At 66.9% G+C, this 25,874-nt stretch overlaps 9 protein-coding genes across 9 annotated transcripts; 4 read left to right on the top strand and 5 right to left on the bottom strand.

Moving 5' to 3' along the window:
- On the top strand, positions 1-2,359 carry EMIHUDRAFT_458350 (hypothetical protein; the record flags this gene model as incomplete). The annotated part of the gene is made up of 4 exons (XM_005773882.1): positions 1-1,501; positions 1,580-1,995; positions 2,148-2,249; positions 2,315-2,359. The coding sequence occupies exons 1-4, from the start codon at positions 97-99 to the stop codon at positions 2,357-2,359; spliced, it is 1,968 nt and encodes a 655-aa protein (XP_005773939.1). The 5' UTR covers positions 1-96.
- Positions 2,360-3,163: 804 nt separating this feature from the next.
- Positions 3,164-3,731, bottom strand: EMIHUDRAFT_241111 (hypothetical protein; the record flags this gene model as incomplete). Its single annotated transcript, XM_005773881.1, has 2 exons — positions 3,164-3,200; positions 3,553-3,731. 2 exons carry the CDS (start codon positions 3,729-3,731, stop codon positions 3,164-3,166), a joined length of 216 nt encoding a protein of 71 aa, XP_005773938.1.
- Positions 3,732-5,403: 1,672 nt separating this feature from the next.
- EMIHUDRAFT_241110 (hypothetical protein) lies at positions 5,404-5,817 on the top strand (the record flags this gene model as incomplete). Its single annotated transcript, XM_005773880.1, has 2 exons — positions 5,404-5,508; positions 5,587-5,817. The coding sequence occupies 2 exons, from the start codon at positions 5,404-5,406 to the stop codon at positions 5,815-5,817; spliced, it is 336 nt and encodes a 111-aa protein (XP_005773937.1).
- Positions 5,818-6,826: 1,009 nt separating this feature from the next.
- EMIHUDRAFT_241109 (hypothetical protein) lies at positions 6,827-7,223 on the top strand (the record flags this gene model as incomplete). The annotated part of the gene is made up of 2 exons (XM_005773879.1): positions 6,827-7,143; positions 7,214-7,223. The coding sequence occupies 2 exons, from the start codon at positions 6,827-6,829 to the stop codon at positions 7,221-7,223; spliced, it is 327 nt and encodes a 108-aa protein (XP_005773936.1).
- Positions 7,224-8,932: 1,709 nt separating this feature from the next.
- EMIHUDRAFT_241107 (hypothetical protein) lies at positions 8,933-9,808 on the bottom strand (the record flags this gene model as incomplete). Its single annotated transcript, XM_005773878.1, has 1 exon — positions 8,933-9,808. One exon carries the CDS (start codon positions 9,806-9,808, stop codon positions 8,933-8,935), a length of 876 nt encoding a protein of 291 aa, XP_005773935.1.
- Positions 9,809-10,072: 264 nt separating this feature from the next.
- Positions 10,073-12,407, top strand: EMIHUDRAFT_424661 (hypothetical protein; the record flags this gene model as incomplete). Its single annotated transcript, XM_005773877.1, has 2 exons — positions 10,073-11,282; positions 11,456-12,407. Coding segments are annotated over exons 1-2 (1,170 nt in total), but the record flags the coding sequence as incomplete, so codon positions are not given.
- Positions 12,408-12,596: 189 nt separating this feature from the next.
- On the bottom strand, positions 12,597-14,789 carry EMIHUDRAFT_241105 (hypothetical protein; the record flags this gene model as incomplete). Its single annotated transcript, XM_005773876.1, has 3 exons — positions 12,597-13,232; positions 13,370-13,633; positions 13,857-14,789. 3 exons carry the CDS (start codon positions 14,787-14,789, stop codon positions 12,597-12,599), a joined length of 1,833 nt encoding a protein of 610 aa, XP_005773933.1.
- Positions 14,790-19,583: 4,794 nt separating this feature from the next.
- Positions 19,584-21,783, bottom strand: EMIHUDRAFT_469785 (hypothetical protein). Its single transcript, XM_005773875.1, has 5 exons — positions 21,420-21,783; positions 20,895-21,349; positions 20,536-20,827; positions 20,204-20,435; positions 19,584-20,132 (listed from the first exon to the last, which is right to left on the bottom strand). The coding sequence occupies exons 1-5, from the start codon at positions 21,765-21,767 to the stop codon at positions 19,918-19,920; spliced, it is 1,542 nt and encodes a 513-aa protein (XP_005773932.1). The 5' UTR covers positions 21,768-21,783; the 3' UTR covers positions 19,584-19,917.
- A 661-nt stretch (positions 21,784-22,444) lies between these two features.
- EMIHUDRAFT_368703 (hypothetical protein) lies at positions 22,445-22,921 on the bottom strand (the record flags this gene model as incomplete). Its single annotated transcript, XM_005773874.1, has 1 exon — positions 22,445-22,921. A coding segment is annotated over one exon (351 nt), but the record flags the coding sequence as incomplete, so codon positions are not given.
- Between the last annotated feature and the right edge of the window lie 2,953 nt (positions 22,922-25,874).

Below are 25,874 nucleotides of genomic sequence, written 5' to 3'. Positions count from 1 at the left end.
TGCGTCGATCTCACGCCGGAGAGTTGCGCCGGCAGTGCCAAGGTGCGAGGCGGTGGCCTGTGGTCGGCTTGCTTCGTCAGCGGCGAAACGTGCAGGATGAGTGAGCTAAGGGTCAACTGTGCGCCTCCACCGCCTGCGTCGCCGCCGCTGGCACCGCCGCCTCTGCCGCCGCCTGCGCTGCCACCGACGGCGCCATTGACGGCGCCATTGACGGCGCAGGTCGGCAGCCCGTTCATGGGATGGCCGGAATGGACCAGCATTGCACTCCCTGGCGCCCTGGTGCTGTGCGTGCTTTTGCTCTGCGTCACCACGTTCCGGCTGCTGCTGCGCATCGCCGCGGCCCACGGCACGAGCCCGTGGACCCTCCTCGGCTTGTGGGTCGCGCGGAGCCCCCTTGCGCGCCTCGGCGTCGGTGCCGCGCGAGGGGTGCGGCGGGTCTGCCGCTGGCTTTGCACGCACCTGCCCGTCCTTCACGGTATGCGCCCTGCCGCTACGTCGCACGCCGTGTGGGAGCGGATCTGCCGCAGGGCCAACAAGGAGCCGACCGAAGCCCCCCCCGACGTCGAGCGGCGCCCGTTCGTCGAGCAGCGCTCGGCGCTGGAGCAGAAGCTGTGGGGGGCGGCCGCGCGCGAGGCCGCGCAGCTTCGGGAGTGGCTACAGGCGACGCGGAACACGACGCCCTTCATCGAGGGGCTCGCCTCTTTGGTTTCCTCGCACCGCCACGGCCATTGTGCTGACGTCGCAGACCCTGAGGCGGGTGGGAGGCTCACCAGGGCGTTCTCGCTGGGCAGCAGGATGCCCAGCACGGAAGCGTCGAAAGCGTCGCTGAGCCTGGGGGACCTGCTTCGCTTCTGCCTCAACGAGCAGGGCGCGGGGGGGCGCACTCTGTGGGAGGAGTGGAAGGCAGGCCTCCGCGCCACCCGGCCAAACGAGGCCACCATGGAGGAGTCTGAGCTCGTCTCAGTGCACGAGTTCGCCGCGCTGCTGCTCTCGCCGTGCAACAGCGCCATCGAGCAGAGGAGCGCCCCGACGGAGGATGCGACCGAGCCGCTCAGCAGCTACTGGATCGCCTCGTCGCACAACAGCTTCCTCGAGGGGGACCAGCTCACCTCTGCGGCCTCGGCCGACATGTACCGCCGCCTCCTGCTCTCGGGGACTCGCTGCCTCGAGATCGACTGCTGGGACGGGCGGTGGTCGGGCCAGGGCCCGCGTGTCACTCATCGCATGCCGGGCGGGGTCTCTCTCCTTTGCGGGAGCGTAGCCTTCGGCGAGGTGGTCGCCGCGATAGCCGAGCACGCCTTCACCAGCAGTCCTCTGCCCGTGATCCTGAGCATCGAGATGCACTGCTCGGCGAAGCAGCAGAAGAAGGTCGCCAAAGAGCTCATCGACACGCTCGGCGACATGCTCTTGCGCACGCCGCGGTCGCCCTTCGAGCGCCCCACGGCCGCGAGCACCCTCCGCGAGCTGCACCGGACGGTGCTCACGCTGCGGCTCGACGAGGGTGATCTCGGGCTTAGCTCGACATCTCGGATACGTCACGGCTAATAGGTGCTCGTCAAGATGCGGCTCGATAGGGGAGGGGTGATCACCGACCCGCTCCTCCGCTCGCTCGTCACCCTCCCCACGTGCTCCATCGATTCGTCGCCGCCCGTGGAGGACGACAGCGGCAGGCGGCTCGACCGCAAGGGGAGCTGGAAGGAGCTCAGCGGCCGCTCTCTCCACCGGGGCGTCTGGGGCCGGCTCCGCGGCGTGCCTCTCGAGTGCCACGCGAAGGGCGACGGCGACAGCAGGGCCACGCAGGACATCTCCGAGTCTTCCCTCGGGTCTCTAAGCTCGACCTGCTTGCAGAGCGGCCCGTGGCCAGCGGAGGAACCGGCGAGCGAGCTCTCGGCCGCCAAGCTGCCGCGCCGAGGTGTCGTGAGCTTGTCTGAGGAGCGGCTGGAGCGGCTGGCGAGCGAGGAGGGAGGGTGGCTGCCCGCCACGGCCGTCCAGCTCGTGCGAACTTTCCCCTCTCCGACTCGATGGTTGTCGACCAACCCCAACCCGCTTGTGAGCGTCCCGCCCTCGCTCCCACCACCTCCCCCAGCCCCCCGCACCCCATCTCGCCACAAGCGAAGCGAACATTTCCTCCCCCAACCCCGCCACAGGCGGCGTGGCGCGCGGGTGTCCAGATGGTGGCGCTCAACCTGCAGACGAACGACGCTCCGGTGCAGCTCCACGACGCTCTCTTTCGCGGCAGCGGTGGCTACGTCCTCAAGCCCGCGGCGCTCCGTGCGCCCGATCGGGCGATGCCGCCCCCCATACCACCCAACAGGAGCCCCAGGACCCCGTCTCGCTTGCTCTCTGGCTCTGGCAGTGATCGGGCGTCGGGTGAGGGCAGCCTGGCCCCCCGCTCGTCTTTGGAGGCGGAGCCCCTGCAGAAGGAGTCAGTGATAGGGCGGGGGAAGCAGTGGCCGCCGCCGCGGGTGGAGGTGCATCGGACGAGCCTGAAGGCCGCCGCGCGCCTTGCTGCCGCCCCGCTCGGCCCTCTCCCTAGTCAGCTCACCGAGCGACCCACCGCCGCGTAGGTCCTCTCCCTGCACCAGCTCCCGACGCGGGACGAGTGCCGGCCCCTCCTCGCCGAGCCTCGCCACTCCTTTGCTTCAGCACCTACAGAGCGCAGCACAGACCCGCCCACGAGGGGGCACCCGTCAGCGTACGTCGGCATCTCCCCGGCGTCAGCGCCGCAGAAGCGCCGCAAAGTAATGCGTCCACGCCCGCCGCGCCGCCCGCCGAGCCGGATCCTCCTCCTCCGCCAGCACGGGCTCGCGCGCGGCTCCGATTCTAGTGACCAAGCCCCCGAGGGCGGTGGCAAACGCGGGCACCACAGCGTCGTCGTCAACGCACGTCGAGGTGGGGGCGAAGCCTCGAGGGCGAGAAGCCCAGGCAGTGCGGCAGAATGGCCGCGATAAGTAGTAGAAGCGCCCGACCCGCCGATTTACGTCGTGGGTGGGTGGGTGGGAAAGGGTACGTGGGCGTGGGGGGGAGCGGAGGTGGCTATCGATTACTTTTGCGTTTTTTGTGTTACCTGTGTGTGTCGGACCGGAAGCGAGGGTTCTTTTATTTCCATTAATTTTTACGGGCCCCTAAAATTCTTTCATATTCCAGTGTGTGTACCTCTGTGTTACTGCACGCGGTGGCAGCGAGCCAGAGCAAACCACCTGCCGCATTGACGGGTAGACCCGACGGCGTCTCTACTAGCTCAACCTCGTAAAAAGAGACGGCTCGCTGGCGGGAACTCGGCGGCGGCACCGGCAGCGGGGGTGGGGCTGGGGGGGGGGTGCGGGGGGGCCCGGCGGCAACATTGCAACAACGCGAAAATCTGTGCTGGTGGTGCGGGGGGAGATGTCAGCGTTTTGTACAAGAAAAACGTAGAAAACCGTACTCACCACGCGTGTACCAACTAGAATCTCCACTCTCCACAACTACATGGACATACATGGACATGGACATGGACATGGACATGGACATGGACATGGACATGGAGGCCAGGCCACCCCTCTTCCCTCCTACCGTCCCACATGCGCCTCGTGCCACTCGCCAATCTGCCGCCGTAGCGTGTGATTGGGGATCAATATCCTGTGCTCGAGCTCGCCGCCGGTCAGCGGGCTCGTCGACTTGGTCGCGAGCCAGCGCTCGATCGCCGACCGCTCGTACGAGTGCCCGTCCGCCGCCATCACCGGGTAGTACATGTGTGCACACAGATATGAGCGGCGACATCCGCCCACTCCTCGCCGACCTGGCTCAGGGCGACCTGGCCTCGCTTCTCGCCCTCCTCTCCGGGCTGACGCGCGGCACGTCGCTCGCGGCTCAGCTCGACGCGCGGCTCGACACCGAGAAACAGGACACGCTGCTCACCTGGGCCGCTCGTCATGGGCAAGCCGAGGCGGTGCGGCTGCTGCTAGACAGCGGCGCGAGCGCCGGGGCGGCTGACGGCGAAGGCGCGTCGACTCTCTTACTCGCGTGCGAGAGGGGCTACCTTGAGATCGTCCGGCTGCTGCGCGACGCTGGCGCGGCGGTCAACCAAGCAGACTCTGGAGGCTTCACGCCGCTGATCGTCGCGTGCGAGCAGGGCCACCTCGAGTGCGTTCGGCTGCTCCTGGAGGCGAGCGCGGCGGTCAACCAAGTAGATGCTGGAGGCATCACGCCGCTGAGCGTTGCGTGCGAGAACAACCACTTCGAGATGGTCCGGCTGCTCCTCGAGGCGGGCGCGGCGGTCAACCAAGCAGACGCTGAAGGCTACACGCCGCTGATCGTCGCGTGCGAGAAGGGCCACCTCGAGATGGTCCGGCTGCTCCTCGAGGCGAGCGCGGCGGCCAATCAAGCCCGCAACACTGGCGCCACGCCTCTCTTCAAGGCATGCCAGGAGGGCCACCTCGAGATCGCCCGGCTGCTCCTCAAGTCTGGCGCGGCGCCCGACCAAGCCAAGGATGACGGTACCACGCCGCTGAGCGTTGCGTGCGAGAAGAACCACTTCGAGATTGTCCGGCTGCTCCTCGAGGCGGGCGCGGCGGTCAACCAAGGAGACGCTGAAGGCGTCACACCGCTGATCATGGCGTGCCAGGAAGGGCAGATCGAGTGCGTCCGGCTGCTCCTTGAGACTGGCGCGGCGGTCAACCAAGCAGATGCTAGAGGCTTCACGCCGCTGTACATGGCGTGCCAGGAGGGCCACCTCGACTGCGTTCGGCTGCTCCTCGAGGCGAGCGCAGCCGTCAACGAAGCCAAGGACGACGGCGCCACGCCGCTAAACGTCGCGTGCGAGAACAACCACCTCGAGATCGCCCGGCTGCTCCTCGAGGCGGGCGCGGCGATCAGCCAAGCCCGCAACGATGGCATCACCCCGCTGTTCATGGCGTGCCAGGGCGGCCACCTCGAGATCGTCCGGCTGCTCCTCGAGGCTGGCGCGGCGCCCAACCAAGCCCGCAACGACGGTGCCACGCCGCTGTTCGCCGCGTGCCACTTCGGCCACCTCGAGGTCGCCAAGCTCCTCTCCTCCTACGGCGCCTCCCGCGCCGCTACGCCCTTTGGCGCGCCCGAGGAGGCCGCAAACCGCCAAGGCCACCCCGACCTCGCCGCCTGGCTGGTCGCCAGCCGCGGTTGGACGCCGCTCCAGCACCTCGAGGCGTGCCCGAGACTAGCGGCCGAAGGCGTGAGCGCGTTGTCCTCACGCGTATTGCCCCTCTTCTGCAGGCGCTCACCGTCGAGCGGGCGCGGGCGCTGCTGCGCGGCGGCGCGGACTCTTCAGCCGGCGAGCCTTCTGCCCTCAAGCGGGCGCGCGTCCTCTGCGCGTGGGGCGAGTCGGATCCGACCGCTGCGGCCGTCGGTTCCACAGTCAAGATCCGCTCTCTCGTCTCGCGGCCCTCGATGAACGGCAAGGTCGGCGTCGTCGTCTCCGCGAGTGCTTCGACGTGCCGCTTCGGCGTGCGCGTGGCGGGCGAGGCCAAGGCACTCGCACTGAGGCGCGCCATGGTCTCTCCCCCACTCGCCGGATCCTCTCTCTCTCGACACCCCACGCCTCTGCCCTCCCTCAGGCCGGCCAACCTGCAGCCAGCGGCCGAGGCGGTGGAGGTGGGCAGGCTGGTCCTCAAGGCGGCGGAGTGGTCGCCGCAGTCGCACGAGCTCTTCCCGGAGGCGTCTCGCAAGCGGGCGGTCGAGGTGATGCGACTGGGCTACCTGATCGCGTGGGACGAGGAGCGCTTCGACGGCCGCGAGGGAGCGGCTCCGGAGCTGGCGGACGTCTGGCGCAGCTTTGTGCTGCCAAAGGTGGTGGCACGATGAGAGAGGCCAGAGTTGTGTTTGTGTTCGTGGCATCGTGGCAGTCCAACCCCAGAGGGTCTTGCCTGATAGTGCCTGCTACACGCACGCACACACACACCTTGGCCATTTGCGAATTGTTTTGAATCTATGTATCGCGCGCCTTGCGGGGGGCGCGGAGGAAGAGCGGCCGCCTCCATTTCCATCGCCGCGAGATGTTTCCTCTTTTCCGACGCGCTCGACTATAGTCTTTGCTCTTTGGGGTACTGTCGTGGACTAAAGTCTGGGCAGGTTACTCAGGACACGATCCCGGCGTGAACACGACTAACTGACGGATCCGCTGCTGACAGTCGCACGCGCCGCGCTGCGGCGCGTGCGACTGTCTTTGTTTGAAGTAAAAAGTCGAATCAGAGCGGCGTCGGCGTTGTCCTGAGTTTTCCTCCCACGGACCGCCCGTCCGGCACCGCTCCGGGACGCACGCCGGCGAAGCACCATCAAGCTGCTGTACGGCCCCAGCATCGCCTTCCCAGGCTTAGCTAGACTGAGAGATATTGTGCACATGGTTGATCTCTACAATATATACACTGACACTGAACCTCCCAGAGCTCGTCCCGGTCCGTCACGGCCATCCTTGGCCTCCGGAGGGCCCCCGGCCGCGGCGCGGTGCGGCGGCGTCACAAATCCGACCACAGAGCACCGGGACGCGGTCGGGGGATCTGAGGCCCAGTGAGGCGTATGCATTGCCCATCCAGGGCTATCACCTGGACCTATCAACAGGCGCCTGCGGCGCCGTGCTCAGGAGCTGCTGCTCCAACCTGTTCACACTTTGGTACGGCACAGTACGGGTAAGGGTATGCTTCTTGCTTGCATGTTCAGGTGTAAGGTAAGGTATGTATGTGACTGTAGAGACGATTTAGGTTTGGGGAGGGCGCGAGTGGGAGACTTTTCGGCGGGCGAAATGCGGCGGCTTGGATGTGTCCTTTGGGACGACCTCGTTGGGACGACCTGTTGGGACGACCTGTGGCAGCGATCGATGCCGTCACCGGACGCGGCGGCGAGGCACACGGGCGCCGGCGTGGCGCGTCGGCAGGCCCACCACGAGCGGATGCGCGACGAGCGCGCTCGGGAAGCGGCCGCGGGCGACGCGGAGCTTCCGCCGGAGGACGACGCGGTCGAGATGGCGAGCGCCGTCCACGTGCTGGACAGCGTGGCGGAGGTGGGCCCGAACTACACCCTGCTGCGCAGCAAGGAGACGAAGGCGATGCGCCGGAAGCGAAAGCGCGAGGATGCCAGGGCGGCGCTCGACGGCCTAACTATAAGGATTAAGGTAAACTTCTCCACACACACGAGGTGGTGGGGCAAGGGGGGGCGACCCTCGCGTCTACGGCGCGGGCTCTCTCGGCTACGGGACCGGCCCCAGCTTCGGCTGAGGGCTAACAAGCTGCCGAGCCCAAATCTCTGCGAGAGCCGTGATTTCTTGCTGGTCTTCAAAATACAAAAATCTCTCCCCTTACGTCCGGGGCCCCAGTTATATCCGGCGGCTTCCTATATCGCGAAAGAAAAAACAAGATCACGAGCCAGGAGAGCCGCTCCAGTGTACGACACACGACCATACATGCGCTCGGGAAGCCAAAAGCATTTCTTTTATATCCCAACTTTCGCGGTTTGTGCTTCGCCGCCCGCCGGGCACACGTTCACCGGCATGCGCTGGAACGCGTCCGCGTCGGGTGCGACGCGGTTCCGATCTGTCGGCTTGCCACTACACGACACAGACGCTCCAACCGCGACGGTGCACCTTGGAAACGCTCCAGTTCGCCTGTGCCCGCTGTTGTCGAGCAACTCAAGTGCCGCAGCTTGGGAAGACGACGGCGTGGTGGGCTCGCACCCTGGAGGCAAAGCCGGACAGCGCTGCTTGCAGCGTTTGCTGCAAAGAATGGCCGCCTCGCCGCGGGGCTGCATGCGCCGCGTGGCGCTGGGCCGCCCGGCCGCCACTGCATCCGTGCCCATTTTCGTCGCGGTGGTGCCCCAGCTCCGCAGCCGGTTGGAGGCGATCACGAGGCGCGTGGCGGCGCTCGGAGCTGCTGATGTGACCCTGATCGAATGTGCCAACGCCGATACGGTTGCGGCGCTCAGTGCACGGGAGCGTGCGTGCATTCACCCCGAGGGTCAGCCCACCCGCTTTCAGCCCGCGACTCACGTCGATCCGCTCAAGGCCAATGGGACGCTGAGCTTAGCCATCAAGCACGCCCTCGCTTACGCCGATTTGCTGAATCGCCCTGCTGCGCATGCAGCACTCATGCTAGAGGATGACGCAATGGTCCCGACCAGCCTGTGGCAAAGTCTCGCGCCGTATCGGGTGCCTTGCGACGCCGGCATCTTTTGGTTGAGCGCCTATCGGCAGGACATGCGAATCAAGGCGCTCGGAGGGATGATGGGCAGACGCAAGCCGCTGGTGGAGAGCTCCGATAGGCATGCCGACGTGCACCGCCACGACAGCCCCAACACAATCATAAGCACGGCGGGCTACCTCTTCTTTCGAAGCGCGGCACGGACGATGCTATCGCAGCCGATCCGAGCACCAAGCGACGTCGCGCTCTCCCTGGTCAACTCGACGAGCGTTTGCGTTCAGGACTTCGCGAGCCGCTTTCAGCCGATGCCGCCACCCGCGGCCTGCAGGTTTGTCCCACCAGCACACCAGTACGGGCCGAAGAGATGGCTCTTTGGGCAAGACAACGCACCCGTCGGCGGTCTGGCGCCCAGCGTTCACCAGGCGATATGAAATGCGTCTTAGTTTCCCTCGTTTCTTTGTCGCGCGCCCTGACCGCTGCCCCCTCCGTCTCGATCTCCGTCCACCCGGCGCTCCATGGAGGCCGGATTATCCACAACCCCTCCACATAAACGACGGACACCTCTCGAGAGGTGAGATGGGTAAAAAGGAACAGGTCCCCGCCCCTGTGCGATCCATGGAGCATGGTCCTTCTCTTTTCCCTTTCTGCATTTTCTGGGTGGTGAATTAATTAACGTCGTCCTTTTCTTTCACTCGCAGTCGCGGTTGGACGCCCACCCCAATAATACAAAGTCACGAGCCTCGCGCCGCGGGCCCCGTATGAGTCGGACGCTTGGGGCAGGGCGGCTCGACTCAGCGTTTGAGGTACTTCAGCTTCGGCAAGCTGCCCTTCGAGATTGACGCCGTAAGCGCGTCGGCACCCGCGTCACCAAACCGGTTCTTCTCGAGGACCAACTCCTCGATACTCGCCAGCTTGCCCTCGGCCGCCGTAGCCATTAGCGCCACGATGCCCGCATCGCGAATCCCGTTGTCGGCAAGGTGCAGCGTCTTGAGCGCCGGCGCCTCCTTCTCGGCGAGCCCCTCCGCAAGGGCCTTGGCGCCGTCGTCGCCGACGGCATTGTTGCCTAGGAAGAGCCACTCCAGGCTGGGTAGCCCGCCGTCGCCGATGCATGCAGCGAGGTGCCGCATTCCGTCGACGCCCAACTCGGTGCCGCTGAGGAAGAGGCTCCTGAGGTGTTTCAAGCCGCCGGCGCGCTTGAGACGCCTTTGGCTGCCGGTGGTCGTGGCGGCGGCGATGGCATCCGCGCCCGCGGAGCCAAGCGGATTGTCGCTGAGATTGAGAAGCTCGAGTTGCGACGACGCCTCGCTGCGTAACCAGTGGCCGAGCGTCGGCGCGTCTGCTTCCGTGATGTTCTTGCCGCTCGCGAAGATTGCGGTGGGCCGCTCGCGAAGAAAGTCTGCCAGCGACGGGGCGACCTTTCGGGATAGCAGCAGCGCCGCCTTTCTATCGGCCCGAAGCGTTTCTAGCAGCTCTGCCAGCAGCCGCCGCATGCATGTACTCGTCCTGGCAAGGCGGCCCAGGTGGCTTGGCTCGAGCACGTCGCTGGAGTACGAGCCGATCAACTCGATGAGGTCGTCGGGCTGCGTGTCGAGCGGCGGCGATGTTGTGCCACCATCGTCCCACGCAAACTCCGACGCAAACCGCCATTCTGCGGCGTCGAGCGCCATATACACACCCACCTGGCGAGGTACTCCCACGCCTCTCGGGATCTAGTCTGGCCGAGTCAACCCGAGAGGCTGGGGCGCGAGCCTCGGTGAGACTGCGTCAGCTGTTTTCACAGCAGGCTGGAAGTACTCGCCAGACACCCACCTTATCTTGGCCTTGTGGGTATCTCGAGACCTCGAGAGAAGCCGACCGGAGTCCCAAGACCTGCGGACTAGCAGGTTTTCTTTTCAAGATTTCACCAGTGTGCCGCGGCAATTGCCCCGTCAATGACTACGGCGGACACCCTTCGCTCCGAGGGCAACGCGCTCTTCAAGTCCGGTCGCTACTCGGAGGCGGAGGAGCGCTACGCCGCGGCCATCGCCGCGCTCGCTGGCGCGCCCGAGAGCGAGGAGGCGCGCAAGTGCCGGCTCAACAGGTGCGCGTGCCTGCTGCGGTTGCATGGCTACGAGGCGGCTCGGCGTGAGGCGGAGACGGTGATCGAGCAGAGCGGCGGCACCGCCGCAAAGGCGCACTTCCGGCTGGGGCAGTGCCTCGACGCGCTGCACGAGCCGCAGGCTGCGGCGGCCGCGCTGACGCAAGCCATCAAGCTCGACCCCAAGGCGCGCGAGCCGCGCGAGGCGCTCGAGGCTGTGCGCGCACGGCTCAAGGCGCAGCCGCAGCTCGAGCTCGTCCTCGACGACCTCCGCCTCGTCGAGGAGCGGGCGCTGCGGGCGCTCTGCCACTCGGACCTCTCCCGCTCGCGCCAGCAGCTCGAGCTGATGCTCAAGCAGGCGCGCGCGCAGGCGGGCACGCTCGGGCGGGACGCGGGCCACTGGGAGGGGCGCGCCCTGCTCGGCCTCGCGCTCGTCTGCGTCGACGAGGGCGAGGCTGCCGCCGCCGCCGACTACATCGCCGCTTGCCGCCGCCGGCTGCCCGCCGAGGATGCCGCGCGGCAGGACGCGAGGCTCGAGGGCGCGCTCGCGCTGGTCTCTGCCGCCGTCGCGCTCGAGACGGAGCAGCTGGTGGAGGCGGAGGAGCATGTGGCCGCGGGCCTCTCCCTCGCCCGCTCGACCCGCAGCGACGCGCTCCTGCTGCGGCTGCTCGGCACCTCCTCGGCGCCGCCGGGCCGTCTGTGTGGAGGCCTGGCCGTCGCCGCAGCCGGCACAGAGGCTCGGGGTTCGGCCTCTATAGGCGCTGCTCGCGCGGCACGGGCGGTGGGGAGAGGCGGAGGCGGCGGCGAGGGAGGGCCTTGCCGTGGCGGCCGAGAGCGGCGACAGCCATGGCCTCGCCGTCTGCCGGCTTGCGCTCGGGGAGTCACTGCGGGGGCAGCGGCGCGTCGCCGCCGCAGGTGAAGCGCTGCGCGGCGCCTTCGCGGCGGCGCACGCGCTCGGCCACGCGCGCGCGCTGTCGGCGGCGCACTCGAGCTACGCGCGCCTCCAGCTCGAGCACGGCATCGCGCCCGACCGCGTCGCGTCTGCCATCGACAAGCTCGACAAGGAGCAGACACTTCCTAGACACTTCCTAGACACTGCCTGGACACTTCCTAGACACTAGAGACTGGTCCGGCCTCTGGAAGCACGGCCCGCTCGACAAGGAGCGCCGCCGCCGCCCTCGCCAAAGAGAAGGGCGACCCGCTGCCGACCCGCCGCCGCGACGCGCCCCCTCGGCAGGCGCACTCCATCTCGTCGATCAACGGCCTGCGCGGCGCCGCCTGCGACGACGCGCACAACCTCTTCCTCGCCGCGACGCGCCACGGCTCGAGGCCGCGCGCCGAGTGCGTGCGCGGCCTCCGGGCTGCGCTGGCAGAGGACGCAGCACTGCACTCCTCGTCGGCGCACGCGCGGCTCTCCGGCGCGCTCGCGCTCGCTCTACTCGGTGACCCCGCCGCCGGCGTCGGGTCGGCGACACCGCCGGTCGAAGAGAGCGTCGAGACGACGACGGCGGCGCTCGCACTCCACCCGGGAGGAGGCGGGCGTGGCGCGAGGGAGGAGCCGGTCCCTCCGCTCGGCTCCGCCGCGGCCGCCGCCGAGGCGCAGCGCAGCCTCGAGGCGGGCCTCGGGATCGCGACCTCGCACTTGGAGCGCGCCGACCTCCTCGGCCTGCTCTGCTTGCGCCACCTGGCGACCCCCGACGGTGGCGCGGCCGCTGTCCGCTTCGCCCGCGAGGCATGCGAGGCGTCGCACGCGTCCGGTTTCGCCCGGCCGCTCGAGCGAGTCAACCTCGCCGTCGCGCTCCTCGCCGCCGGGGAGGAGGGAGGAGGGCCGGGGGCGGAGGCCGAGGCGACGGCGCTGCTTGAAGCGGTCACCACCGCCCCGGAGCAGGACCCTGCAAGCGCGAGCAGGGCGCACCGCGCGTTGGCGCTTGTGCACGAGGCCGCGGGCCAGCCAGGGTTGGCGGCGGCTTGTCTCGAGAAGGCGGAGGCCGTTGAGACAGCGGGCTGGGAGGCCCGGAAGGCCGCGGCCGCCTCGATCCCCGGCGCGGGTTAGCGAGAGAGTAGGATTTTGCGCCGTTGGCGACTCCGACTGCTCTGCCGTCTGCGCGTTACGGCGGCGAGACACGACGAGCGCACCCGGTTTTCTTCCAGGATTATTGCTTTCTAGTATAACAGCCTCATGTTTCATACCGCCGATGCCACGCCGTCGCCGATGCGGCTTGCGGGCGGCCGGGCGGTAGCTTCCAGGACCAGGCACCACCACGTCGAGCTGACGTCACCAGACTGTGACAGCTCGGATCACAATCGACACAATCCTCCCCCACAATCCACACTCAGGCGCCCTCTCAAAAGATACCAAAAAAACGTACCCTCTACCCTCAAGAACGGGAGAGCTCCTTCTCAATCTGGTCGAGCGACTTACCTCGAGTCTCGGGCACGTGGACGGCCGCGAAAACGAGCCCGAAGAGCAGCAGGGCAGCGTGCGGCACGAAAGCGGCCGCCCCGAGCCGTTCGGCTTGGAGCAAAAAGACGAAGGTCGTCGCGAACTGCGCCGTCCAATGCACCGAGGAGGCGAGCGCGGCGCCCGTCGAGCGGTACGCCGCGGGGAAAACCTCTGCGGGCAGCAGCAATGCGACGGGGCCGAGGCCGAGCGCAAACGACCCGACGAAACCGGCTGCCGCCGCGATGCAGAGCGGCGGCGCCCACGGCTCGAGCGGGCTGGCGGCCGCCAAAGTGAGGAGTGCGGCGCAGGCGGCTGCGCCGAACGTGGAGGCGAGGAGCAAACGCCGGCGGCCGAGGTAGTCCATGAGCAGGGCGGTCAGCAGCGTGGCGCAGACGTTGCTCGCGTGCACGGCGACGGCGACGCTCGCGCAGGTGGCGTCGGAGAAGCCGCGGGCGAGCAGGTAGGTGGAGGAGAAGTTGAAGAGGTTTGCCACGCCAGAGAGCTGCTGCAGCGCGGTGAGGCTGACTGTGATGAGCAGCGCGCGGCGCACGGCGGGCTGCGTTGCCACCGCCTGGCGGCGACGCGAAGAGGGAAACGCGGTGGCCGGTGCGACGAGGACAGCGCGTCCCCACACGGCAGAGGAGAGGGAGAGGGAGGGAGGGAGGGTGGTGGTGGTGTGTGGTGGTGGTGTGTGTGTGGGGGGGGGACCTGCCAGATGGGCGGCGCCCGGAGCTGAGCGACGTCGTCGAGGCTCATGTGCGCGGCCGGGAGGGCCGAGCCGCAGCCGGTGGCGCCCATCGCTTGGGACTGGGCGCCTAGGTTGGAGCCGCACGAGGAGTGGGAAGAGGCTCGCGTGAGCGAGCGCTCGAGCTGGATCTGGAGCAGGTCGTGGCCGCGCCGCGCCGCCTCGAGCATGCAGTAGAGCTCCTCCTGCACCTCCAGGTCGTCGGGAGGGCGGTCCCGTAGCTGGACCTGCGGGGCACGGGCGGGCGGGGGCGAGGCGCGGCTTCCCTCGGGGAAAGGCGGTGCATGTGCGGGGCGGCGGGCCGGGCGGCACCAGCATCTCCTCCGCCATGATGTCGTTGCCTGCTCACGGCAGCGGCGGGCGCGCAGAGGGGATGAGCCCACCAAAGAGGGGCGGGCGGGGGCGGGGGTGGGTGGGGCGGCGCGGGCAGCGCAGCGCGCCCATGACGACGTACCACCGCGGCGACTCGAGCAGGAGGGGCTGGAAGAGGAGCTGCAGCAGCGCGGGCAGCGCGGGCAGGCCGAGCAGGACGGGCCAGCCCTGCAGAGTGCCGAGTCCGGCCGGCAGTCCGAGCAGCTGGGCGGCGAGCATCCCCAGGCCGAGGGCGAGCTGGTTTGCGGTTCCGAGCGCGCCTCGCAGGTGGGCGGGGGAGACCTCGCCGAGGTAGAGCGGGACTACCACCGCGGCACCGCCGCACGCGATGCCGGACACGAGCCGGCCCAGCAGCAGCAGCAGCACGCGGTCGAAGCAGACCAGCCACCCGCCGGCGACGGCGCACTCGGGCAGCGCGCTCGCTGCCTCGAGGAGGGCGCCGACGAAGAAGACGGCGGTGACCCAGAGCAGGTACGTCTTGCGGCCCCAACGGTCCGTGAGCGCCGTCGTGGCGTTGCAGCCCAGCAGCGCGCCAAGCATAAAGATGGACACGATAAGCGACCAGAGAAGGTCGTTGGACGGCAGCGGGATGGCGACGCCCTCAGGCGTGAGCGCTGCGGGAGGGATTCCCAGCGCGGCGCGCAGCGGCTTGGCCAGCGTGTTCATGCTCCCGAGGCTGTACCCGCACATTAGCGTCGAGAGCATGGCGACGGCAGCCGCGCCGGCAAGCGGGCGAGAGGAGCCGCCGGTGAGGACGACCGGAGACTCGTGCGCCGGTATCTCGGAAAAGTTGTCGGACAGGTTGGCCAGCGACACCACCGATCGGTTGTGCACAACGCGCTGTGTCAGACCCGGCACGGCGACGTACGCCAGGTCGGCCAGCGACGACGTGCGGGAGAAGCCGCCGACACAGCCGTCCACGAGGTTCTCGCTCGAGCGCGACGCGAGGAGGAGCTGGTCGCGCAAGTAAGAAGCGGACACAAAGCTGTCGGCGGCGACGCGCGAACGCATCGCAGCTCTTGCCGCACGCACGCGCACGCGAGCGCGACACGCCGCCGTGGTTGACTAAGCGTTAGGTGATTTTTTCTTTCTCTCTCTACAGACATCTCTTCTCTCTCTCTCCCCTCCCTCTCTCTCTATGGGTCAAAGACCACGCGTATGGAAAGGGGTGGGTCAAGACGGATACGGGCTGGAAGTGGATGGAGGCGCAGTACTACACCTAAAACTACGACGCGAAGTGGGCCAAGAAGGCCATAACGCGGCTGGTTGGTGGTGGTGCTCGTGGAAACTTTGGGAGGCATTGCGCCGCCCACCAAGCAGTTCCTCCACGTGTTCGCCAAGGAGGCGGCGGGCACCAACACGGACCGGACGGTGTATGTACGGGGCGGCGTCGGCGAGCGCCTCCTCCTTCGTGCTTCGTCGTCCACCACACGCAGCAGATCTCCAAGGCGGCGGTGGCGGGCGACGCCGACAACATCAACAAGCAGGCGCGCAAGAAGCGTACCGACTGGATCAACAAGCAAAAGAACAAGCAACGGCGACAAACGGCTTCTTGTCCTCGGCCCTAGTGGGGGGTGCCTGCGCCGCCTAGTTTTGCAGACGGTACCCCCCCCAAACACCGCCCCCCCCCCCCCGCCCCCCCCCAGGCTCGTCAAGGAGCTCAAAAAGTGGTCCGACGAGGAGGCGGCCGCGGCGCCCGACTTCGACGAGCAGTGGGTCGAGGCGTGCGACCTGGAGAGCGGCCGCCCGTACTACTACCACACCCAGACCAAGGCTGTGAGGTGGGAGCGGCCCTCGCAGCCGCGGCTCCCGCCGCCGCCGCCAACCCCCCCGGGAGACCCGGCTGGCGGCGGGTTTAACGGGTTGGTGGCGTTGCGCTCTGGCGATGCGTGCCTGCACGTGTGAGTCACTAGTCCTCGTTGGCCATTTCCCCCCATACGCTGAGCTGGAGCCTGGATGATCCGTGGATGTCGACCCCAACCTGCACAATACACTCGTCTGCCCCGCTTGTAAGGTGTGCGTGGGAGCGGTGCTCGGAATTCAACATCCGTTGAAGGCGCGCATGTCCATGTTGAGGCGCTCGGCGGAGCGGCGCAGGTAGTTCTGGTAGCGCTCGTTGTCCATCGCTCCGGTTGCCTTCGCAGCGTCGATCTTGTGGTAGACGCGGTCCGCCATCTCTTGTGGGGACACGTACACCTGTTCGCCGCCCGAGGTGTAGCTGAAGCCGTTGATTTCTTCGGCACGGGTGCGGTGGCTATCCATAAGCAGCTTGTCGATGCGGTTGTGGACCGACAGGTTGGTGAATTCGTTGGCGTTGTGGTAGTTGGCGTCGTTGTCCTCGTACTTGCTCGTAGAGACTCCGAAGTGTTTGAGCTCCTTCACGGAGTTGTAGTGCGCCGCGTGCGTGTCGTAGTCGCCGTTGTACCTCTGGCCGTAGGCTTGCTGGTTGTCGGAGTAGGGGCGGGACATGGTGCTTGCTTTGAACGATGGAGTCTCTCACTTTCTGGGTTTTTCTGGGTTCTCCGGTCAAAGCCAAAAGAAGAGAGAGAAAAAATATGATCGCTTTCCTGAGGTGGGCAGACGGCAGGCCGGCGCCGTTCAACACCTGTACTCCAACCTTTCTTGGGTGTGTGGCCGGCGAGGGAATGGCACACACATGCACAAACAAGACACTCACTCACTCAGTCTCAGAGAGGATCTATCTACCTGCCTGCCTGCCTGCTCTCTCTGTAAACTCTCTATCGAAGACTGAACACTGAATAAGTGATTCACTGAGCCGACTGAAGCGCAAGCGGCATTCCGTCTACGGCCACGGGCGCTAAGCTAAAACTCCGGACTAAGAAAGAAAATTCATTACATCGAAGGCTAAGCTCAGAAAGAAAAACTACGCAGCACGTTCAGCATTGCGGCGCATCTTGGGGCTGCGCGTCCGCGAGAAACTTCTTCTTTTCCTCGGGATCACCCCGCCGCGCCGCCGCTCGCGCCGCCTCGCCTCCGCCTCCACCGCCGCTCCCTCGCCAGACGCGCCGCCGCCCGCCCACCTCCTCGACCTTCCCAGGGAGCTCCTCGAGCGCGTCCTCTCTCGCTTCGCCAGCCCCGTCGACATCGCTCGCGTCGCGGCCGTCTCGCTGCTCTTTCACTCGCTCGCGGAGCAGGGCATCCGCTTGTGGGCGCAAGAGCGCGGCTTCGAGCTGCCAGCGCAGCCGGAGGACGAGGACTGCGCCGTGCGGAGGCTGTGCTTCGCTGCGTTGCTGCACGAGTCCAACCCGCCGGCGAGGGTGGCGGCAGGCGGTCGGCACAGCCTCTTCATCGACGGCGAGGGGCGGCTCTCGTCGTGCGGGTCAGCGGAGGGCGAGGAGGAGGAGGAGGAGGACGAGGAGTTTCAGGAGTTTCCAGGCCTTCTTGGCCACGGCGAGGGCGTGAAGCGGCTCAATACGCCGACCCGCCTCCCGTCGACGTTGGGTGACGAGCGCGCCGTGAGCGTAGCGGCTGGAGTTGGCCACAGCCTCGCCCTCACCGCCGACGGCGCCGTTTGGAGCTGGGGCTGGGGATCCATTGGCGATTTGGGCCACGGCGACCAGCAGAACCAGTGGCAGCCCAAGAAGATCGAGGCTTTGGCTGGCCAGAGCGTCGTCGCTGTGTCGGCTGGAGAGAACCACAGCCTCGCCCTCGCCGCCGACGGCAGCGTCTGGAGCTGGGGCTTTGGAGGATGGTGGTTGGGCCACGGCAACGAGCAGAGCCAGCTGCCGCCGAAGAGGATCGAGGCCTTTGCAGGGCGGCGCGTCGTCGCTGTGTCGGCTGGTCGCAATCACAGCCTCGCCATCACCGCCGATGGCTCCGTCTGGAGCTGGGGCGATGGAATGTTTTTTAGCCTGGGCCACGGCGAGCAGCAGAACCAGCTGCTGCCCAAGACGGTCGAGGCCTTGGCGGGGCGGCGCGTCGTCGCTGTGTCGGCTGGAGGCTGCCACAGCCTCGCCCTCACTGCCGACGGCGCCGTCTGGAGCTGGGGCGTTGGATTCTTTGGCCGGTTGGGCCACGGCGACCAGCAGCGCCAGCTGCTGCCGAAGAAGGTCGAGGCCTTCGCTGGGCGGCGCGTTGTCGCTGTGTCGGCTGGATCCGCCCATAGTTTCGCCATCACCGCCGACGGCTCCACCTGGAGCTGGGGTGAGGGATACTTTGGCCGGTTGGGCCACGGCGACGCGGAGAGGCAGCTCCTGCCGAAGAAGATTGAGGCCTTGGCTGGCCGGCGCGTCGTCGCCGTGTCGGCTGGAGCGCACGACAGCTTCGCCATCACCGCCGACGGCGGTGTCTGGAGCTGGGGCTATGGTCTCTACGGCCAGCTGGGCCACGGTGACCTGCAGCACCAGCTGCTGCCCAAGAAGATCGAGGCGTGGGCGCGGGGCCAGTGAGCGGCTGCCTGCTCCTGGGCCTGGCACACCTCCGGGGGTACCCCGAATGTCCGTGACAGCGGCCCGCCGCGGCGGCGCCGCCGCCAGCCCCGGCTGCGGCCGCCTCTCGGCGCAACCGCCCACCTCATCCGGCGCTCGCGCTCCCGCTGCGGCGGCATTTTCTTTTTTCTCGCGTGTGGCGGGAAAGGCGCCCCTGCTCTCTCCTGGGCGCCCTGCTCTCTCCTCGGCGCCCGTGCTCTCTCCTGGGCGCATGGGCGGCGCGAGCTGTGCGGAGCGTGTGTGGCGCAGCGCGTGGCGCGCTCTCTCCGCCCGGCGGGCGACGTGCACGTGGCTCACAACGGCTGTGCATCACTCGTGTGTCACGATTACCTCTGAGGGCGGCCAGTCGATAGCGTCTAGAGAGAGAGATTTTTAGAAGCCAACAAGAAATGTGTCACACAGAGTCTTGTAGCGTCTACACGCCTGTGCACGCATGAAAAAAAACGTAGCTAGCTCCCTTGTTTCGTGCGTGTTGCCCACCGAAACATCGCGAGAAGAGATTGCAGGTGCCATGGTTGCCTCTCGCCTCGCCCCTCGCCCGGCGCGACGCGGCGCGAGAAGAGAGCTGCCCCCGCGCGTACCCTCTCGCCTCGCCCCACAACCACCACTGCAGCGAGCCCGTGCAGTCTCTCTCCAATTCTCGCTTCAACCTTCTTGCCACCTCGCGGTCGCCCCCTTCTCGTCGTGCTGTCCGTTGTCGGTTCTTCCTCTGTCGCGTCGCGTCGCTTGGGCGCACGTTTTCTTGCTTTGCTTGCCGGCGTGTGACGCAGCTCTGTCTGGGCTCGCTGCGCGCCCTGCAAAAATGGCGCCGAACCCTCGTCTCGTCCCGAGCCTTTACCGCACGGTGACGGTGGTCATGTCGGACGGCTCCACCTATCGCGCGCCCTCCGCAGTGCGAGCGGTCGGATCGATGCTTCAGCTCGAGCGCGACACCGCCAACCACCCAGTCTATCTGGCGCGCCGCCGCGCACGCCCGCTCCCGCACCACCCTCGCCCGCCCCAACCGCCCTCTCATCGACGCGCCGCTGACAGCGGTGCCCCCTACTCAACTCGCAGGGCAAGGGCGACGGGCGTGGCCTGCTAGACAAGCGCGAGGCTGCGCGGCTCGCGCGGCTCGCTGAGCGCGAGAGGAGGCTCGGCGTGTCAAACACAGATGAGGGATGATGCGGAGTGCGAAGCGGTCAAAGAGGTGTATTTGCGGCGGATAAGAGAGAGAGCGCGAGCGACCAACATAGTGCCGCGTCGACGCGAACCTCTTCGCTCTCGTCCGCACGCGTCGCGGCTCGCGAGAGAACAGGGTCGTGGGTTTTGACCCCTGGCAAGGTTTTCGTTTTCGTGTTTTTGCGCCGGGCGAAAAGCAGCGAAAAGACTGTTATTGCTGTTCTCCAGAGAACAATGTGTACAGACGACACTCGACAGCGGTCAGCGCCACCGGCACCGCACTAGTGCGCAAAGATCAAAAAGTGCCCACGGGAGACGATACGTGTCCCCCCGACACCGAGATGTGGCGACGCTCGCCGACAGAGGACAGTCGCAGGGCGCGCCCTGGGACACACGGGACGGCACCAAGGCGGAGAGGCGGCCGGAAATGGCTCGCGTGGCGCGGGTCGCCGCCGCGCACACGCAAGACAGATCCTCGAGGTCCGATCGAGGCAGATCCCCCTCTCTGGTTGCGTGTCTCTGCGCGCACCTCAGGCGTTCTCTTGCGACATGAGGTACTCGATTTGACACGCCTCGTCGATGCACGGCCGCGGCAAGCCCGTGTACTCCCACGGCAGCTCCATCCCGTCGAGCGGCTCCAGGTCGTCGAACCACACCGCCTTGGGGTCGTACTTTGCGAAGAAGACCTTGCCGATCCACTTCTCGTCGCGGCACTGGAGGAAGCGCAGCACAAAGGCGGGCACACCTGTTCACAGCTGGAGGTGTGAAGAGGCGCTGTTCACGCTGGAGGAAGCGCAGCACAGAGGCGGGGCACACCCATGACCTCTTGCGTTCCAACCACCTCGACCTTGCCGGGGGTGCAGCTCATCGACGGGCCGCGAGCGGTGCGGCAGAGACCGGACGTGTTGCGGATAGCGTCGGCGTAGAGCTGCTGCGCGCGCACGAGTGGCACGTCAAAGAAGGCCTGCGCGCCCGTGTCGCGCGCCATGAACATGTAGTACGGGACGATGCCGAGCCGCACCTCCTCGCGCCACTTGTCGGCCCACACCTGCAGGCAGGGTCGGGGAGGCGTGAGAGAGGCGTTGCCAGCCGCGCCCTCGCGCCCCGGTGCCCCTCGCCTTCGCGTCGTCGTTGATGCCGCGCATCACCGGAGACTGCGAGCGGATGATCACGCCCGCCTCCTGCTTGAGGCGGTGGATGGCGTGCCGCACCTTGTCGGTCGACAGCTCACGCACGTGGCCCAGGTGCGACATCACCGCGATGTGCCGCCCGCCCACCTCCTTGACCTCGCGCAGCAGCGCGAGGAGCTCGTCGGCGTCGGCGTCGGTCGTGAAGCGTTGCGGCCAAAACGTAAGCGCGCGCGTGCCGATGCGCAGGTTCTTGACGTGCGGCAGGAAGGTCGGGTCCTTGAAGGGCTCGAAGTACTGCTTGAAGACGCGCCTGTTTCCACACCAGCGGGCGTGAAGCAGCCCGCGTGTCGGTGTGTCGACCTCTCGGCGATGCAGACGGCGCGCGCGTCTTCATGATCATCGGGTCGCCGCCGGTGAAGAGGATGTCGGAGACCTCCTCGTGCTCGGCGAGGTAGTCGAAGAGCGAGCCCGCGTCCTTCTGCGCGAAGCGCAGGTCCGAGTCGCCGATGAACTGCGCCCAGCGGAAGCAGTACGTGCAGTACGCGTGGCACGTCTGCGCCGCAGAGGCGAAGAACAACACCGTCTCAGAGTACTTGTGCTGCACGCCCGTCAGCTCCGCCTTTTTCGGCGCGTTGAGGGCCTTCTGCCCCGCGGGGTGCGGGTTGAGCTCCTCGCGGATCTCCTCGACGGCCGCCTTGATTGTCAGCGGCTCCTTCGTGGCGCACGCCTCCTCGAGCGTCGCCCGCGCCGACGGCTCGAGCATGTCCATCGTCGGAAAGATGAGCCGGTAGAACGGGTCGGTCGAGATGTCGCCTTCCATCTCCCAGTCAATCTGCGGCGCGGGGGCGGGCGGCGCCCGGTCGGAGGCGCGCGGGCGAGCGGGAGGGCGCGCTGTGGCGCACCAGCTCCTCGACCAGGTAAGGCGACGCTTTGAACGGGAAGATGAGTGACGACATCTTGATGTCGGCGAGCTTGTCCTGTAGGCGGGGGAACTTCTCCGCCCAGGTGTCCAAGGACTGAAGCGTGATGGGCGTGAATCGCTCGTTCGTCTGCTCCACCTCGGCGCCGACCACGTTGGTCTCACCGGCCGCGGCGGCGAGTGGCTCCACCTCGGACGGCTGGCTGACGCTCTGCTGCTGCATGAGCGCGGCGGGCACGCGGCGATGCGACGACGAGAGGGCAGGAGGCACGCCGACATGCAGCGCAGCGGCGCCGGCGAGCAGCGTCAAGGCACATCCGTTCACCTTCATGGCGTGTGATTCCTGTTCCGGCTTCGCCGGCTTGCATCCATCGACAAGCATCGCGCTGTTTCTTTTTGCGCAGTAAGTGCCGAAGAGCCAGTCCCGTGCCCAGTGTCGTGCGAGGGAGTTTTGTCGACCTCACGTCTCCATGCGCCCGTCAAGTCACTCAAGTCGGACCCAGTCTGTGGCGACCAAAAACACAATCGGAGGTCGTTGTCACAATGAGTAGTAGCTAGCTTGAGGTAGGTACATGCCTCATGCGAGCTTTTCAGAGTCAATCGATTGCGCGACATCCCACACTGGTGGATTTTGGGGCGCTGTTTACCCCCTATTAATGGAAGTGATCTGTGATCTGTGAGTGAGGGTCCGCCCGCAGGCGCATTTTGTATACCGAGGCGGTGCCCGGTGCCGAACCTGTCGGACCTTAAGACAGCATTGTAGATCCCTGGGCGAGGGTGGTGGAGAGGGCAGTCCGGCGGCGGAGGAGCGGCAGCAAGGGGAGACCAGACGGTCGCGATCCGCGCGAGCGAACATCGCGCACGCGGGGGTCAGGAGCAGCAGCGCGAATTTCATCGGGGCATCTGTGGAGGGCACGGTGGCGGCGGTGTGATCGGTGGCGATGTGTGAGAGCCTTCGGCGAGAGCCAGTGCTTTGTGTGCGCCTGTCAACTAGCCCAACAGCCCCTGCAGGTAGGTTTGCCTCTCATTGGCCGTCGCGAAGCGGTTCCACTCGTAGAATGGAACGCTGATCACCTTCCAGCCAGCCGCCGCGAGGAGGCGCCGCTTGAGCAGCGTCGGCCCGTTGGGTTTGCGCACGCCCCGGCCGTCGGGCAGCAGGAAGTGAGAGGGGCCGTCCACCTCGATCGCGATGCGTGACGAGGGAAACGCCAGGTCGAGAGAGTAGCCGGTGTGCGGCTCGAGATGCTCCTCCTCAAAGCCGTGCTGGACGGCGGCGAGGGCAGCTGCAACCGAGCGCTGCAAGCCTGATGGCCGAGCTATGGTCGCCACCATAGCGTCGCAGCAACGCTGGCGCTCAGAGGCGGGGAGGAGATGCTGCTGCCCGTCTGCTCCTCGCTCCAGGGAGAGCCAGAGCTGCCACTGGTGAAGCTGACGGCGGTTCCCGACGCTCCACGTTGACGGATCCCGCGCGAGCGAGTCGCTGATTACGCGCGAGCAGTCGGCAAGCAGCGCCTGGTGATAATGGTCTGCCGTCGCATACGCCCACACCGTGTTGGCTAGGTCCTGAGGGTTGAAGCCAGCCAGCCCGCCGCGCACCGCCGCCTCCGCCACCGCCGCAAAGAGCGCCTCTGTAGCCACGCCCGCCGTCGCATACGCCCACACCGTGTTGGCCAGGTTCTGAGGGGTGAAGCCAGCCAGCCCGCCGCGCGCCGCCGCCTCCGCCGCCGCCGCGTACAGCTCGTCCGCAGCCACGCCCGCCGTCGCATACGCCCACACCGTGTTGGCCAGGTTCTGAGGGGTGAAGCCAGCCAGCCCGCTCCGCGCCGCCGCCTCCGCCACCGCCGCGTACAGCGCCTCCGCAGCCACGCCCGCCGTCGCATACGCCCACACCGTGTTGGACAAGTCCTGCGGCTCGAAGCCCGCCAGCCCGCCGCGCACCGCCGCCTCCGCCACCGCCGCAAAAAGCGCCTCCGCAGCCACGCCCGCCGTCGCGTACGCCCACACCGTGTTGGCTAGGTCCTGAGGGTTGAAGCCAGCCAGCCCGCCCCGCACCGCCGCCTCCGCCACCGCCGCAAAGAGCGCCTCTGTAGCCACGCCCGCCGTCGCATACGCCCACACCGTGTTGGCCAGGTTCTGAGGGTTGAAGCCCGCCAGCCCGCCGCGCACCGCCGCCTCCGCCACCGCCGCGTACAGCGAACGCACCACCCCTACTTGCAGCTGGCACTTTGCTACGCCGTGGGCGATGTTCGCCAGGCTGCGTGCCTCGCACGACGAGACGAGGTCATGCGTGCGCCGCACCAGCCGCTCAAGCTGCTCCTCGTGCCGCCGCTCGACGCGCTGCTTGCCCAGTTTGTTCCACAGGTTCGCAGCGTGGATGTGGTCCAAGCTCGCGCTGTGGGCAGCAAAGAGCGCGAGCAGTGCGTCAGCGCTGCCAGCATTCGAGATGTGGCTGCTGAGCTGCTTAGCGTTGAGCTGACCACCGGCAGCAGTGCGGCTAGACGAGGGTGGCTGATCGCGCTCATTGTAATAGTCGCGCTCGCGCTCGCTTCTGGACCGACGGTCATCGTAGCCGCTGGGGTGGTGGCACGGGTAGTCGGGCGGCTGGCCAGCCATGCCGGGGTGGCGGGGCGGAGGGATGTGGGGAGGGTAGCCCGGCGGCATGCCAGGCGACAGCCGCGGGCCGTACCCCATCCGCGGGTACCCGGGCGGAGGGCCGGAAGGCGGCATTGGCGCCCGCTGCGGCGGGCCGGGCGGCGGGCCGGGGGGAGGACGTGGCCCGTGGTAGCAGCCGTTGCTCGTCAAGCCATAGCCCGGCGGCATGCCAGGCGGCGGCCGCTGGCCGTACCCCATCTGTGGGTACCCGGGCGGAGGGCCGGAAGGCGGCATTGGCGCCCGCTGCGGCGGACCGGGCGGCGGGCCGGGGAGAAGACGTGGACCGTGGGGAGCGGCCGTCCGCCGCATATTAATATCAGCTCGAGGGTCCAGAAGCACCCTCGAGTTGGTCGGCCATCCACGCTTCTATCTCGTCGGGAGATAGACGCCGTCGGGACAGAATTTTGCTATACCAGAGAAGGAGGGCTACACGACGCCCTCTAGGATTCCTACGCTGGGGTGCCGGCGCCACACGACGGGGCACGGGACTTGCACGCACTGGCACAGGTACACCATTAGAGAGCAAACGACACTGGGCACGGGACTAGTGCGCGCTGACACTGACACGATTGTAAAATTCTTTTTCGTTTTTGCGCACTTCCTACAGAGAAGCTCAGAGAGAGGGCTACGAGAATCGTAGCAATGCAGAGACCACCGCAGAGGAGAGCGTCGGAGAGCTCGCCCTCGCGCACACAGCGCGAGCGATATACGTAGCGTAGCTCGTGGGGGCTACGCGCTACGGCAGTGTTCTAGGTATATATGTGCAAGTGCGCCACGCACACGACTGGACTCTGGACGGCCGGTGTCGCGGTGTGATTCCTGTTCCGGCTTCGCCGGCCCATTTTCGCATCCATTCCACAAGCATCGCGCTGTTTCTTTTTTGCGTAGTGCCAGGCGCGATAGTCCAGTGTCGTGCGAGGGAGTTTTGTCGACCTCACGTCATGACGGTTAAAACCGCTGTTAACGGTCGCGACGTGGTCACTATGTGTGACAGCGGCTGCGAAACGAAGCAGCAACGACAGCAGCAACGACAGCTGGTGACAGCTGGTGACAGCTGGTGACAGCTGGTGACAGCCAGCTAGCTGCCAGGGAGGAGTGAAAGGCAAAAAAAACTGTTCAGTTTTCAAAGGCAAAAACGCCAGCCTACGCCCTCCCCTCACACTGACACTTCTCCCCTATTCCCGTCTTTAGGTTGCGCACATCTCCCAGCGAGCTAGGTTCTCCGCTTTTTCTCCCCTAGTCATCTGCCCGCGCCGCGCGCCTCTGTGGGCGTCTAGTGCAGCCACTGACAGAACTATTCCCGAGGAGTGGTCGACGTCTCAGTCGGGTGGGCTCGCGCACTGCTTAGCCCTAGGGGAGGGGTGTGTGTGAGGTGTCGGAATGGTAAGGTTTCAGGCCGCCAAGGTGTGGGGGATTTGGGGGATGAGTCAGGAGCCAGCAGCCTTCCTGCTGGACCTGAGTTCACAGCTCCTCCGCCCGACGGGGTGGTCCCTTGGATTCGGGCCCCGCTCCCTTTTCCTGCGCCTGGTCTGTCCCTGTCAAGTGTGTGTTGCGAGATGCAGAGCTGGTTAGGCTGGAGCGCGGGCGGTGCGGTGGCAGGCGAGGGCAGCGCGGTAGGCGAGAGGCGGCCGCGGGGCTTCGAGTGGCGCGATAGGAGGGTAGGCTGGCTGTGGAGGGGCGCCGCGTGGCCTCGGCAAATGAGTAGTGCTTTATGAGCGGCCATTTTTGTGCGTATTGCAGATCGAACCTGGGGCGTGGCCTAGTTGGTGCAGCGTTCGGGTCGGGG

The sequence above is a fragment of the Emiliania huxleyi genome (assembly GCF_000372725.1).
Source record: "Emiliania huxleyi CCMP1516 unplaced genomic scaffold EMIHUscaffold_323, whole genome shotgun sequence".
Taxonomy (NCBI): Eukaryota; Haptophyta; order Isochrysidales; family Noelaerhabdaceae; genus Emiliania; species Emiliania huxleyi.
Note: the sequence above shows the minus strand (reverse complement) of the source record. Positions and strands in the feature narration are given on the sequence as shown.

Bases quoted from the DNA above. Each gene is read 5' to 3' on its own strand.
- EMIHUDRAFT_469785 (XM_005773875.1), bottom strand. From the start codon at position 21,767: ATGAAGGTGAACGGATGTGCCTTGACGCTGCTCGCCGGCGCCGCTGCG. The intron at 21,350-21,419 runs GTGCGCCACAGC...CCCGCGCCGCAG, and splicing joins CTTACCTGGTCGAGGAGCTG to ATTGACTGGGAGATGGAAGG. The intron at 20,436-20,535 runs GTGATGCGCGGC...CCCTGCCTGCAG, and splicing joins TCATCCGCTCGCAGTCTCCG to GTGTGGGCCGACAAGTGGCG.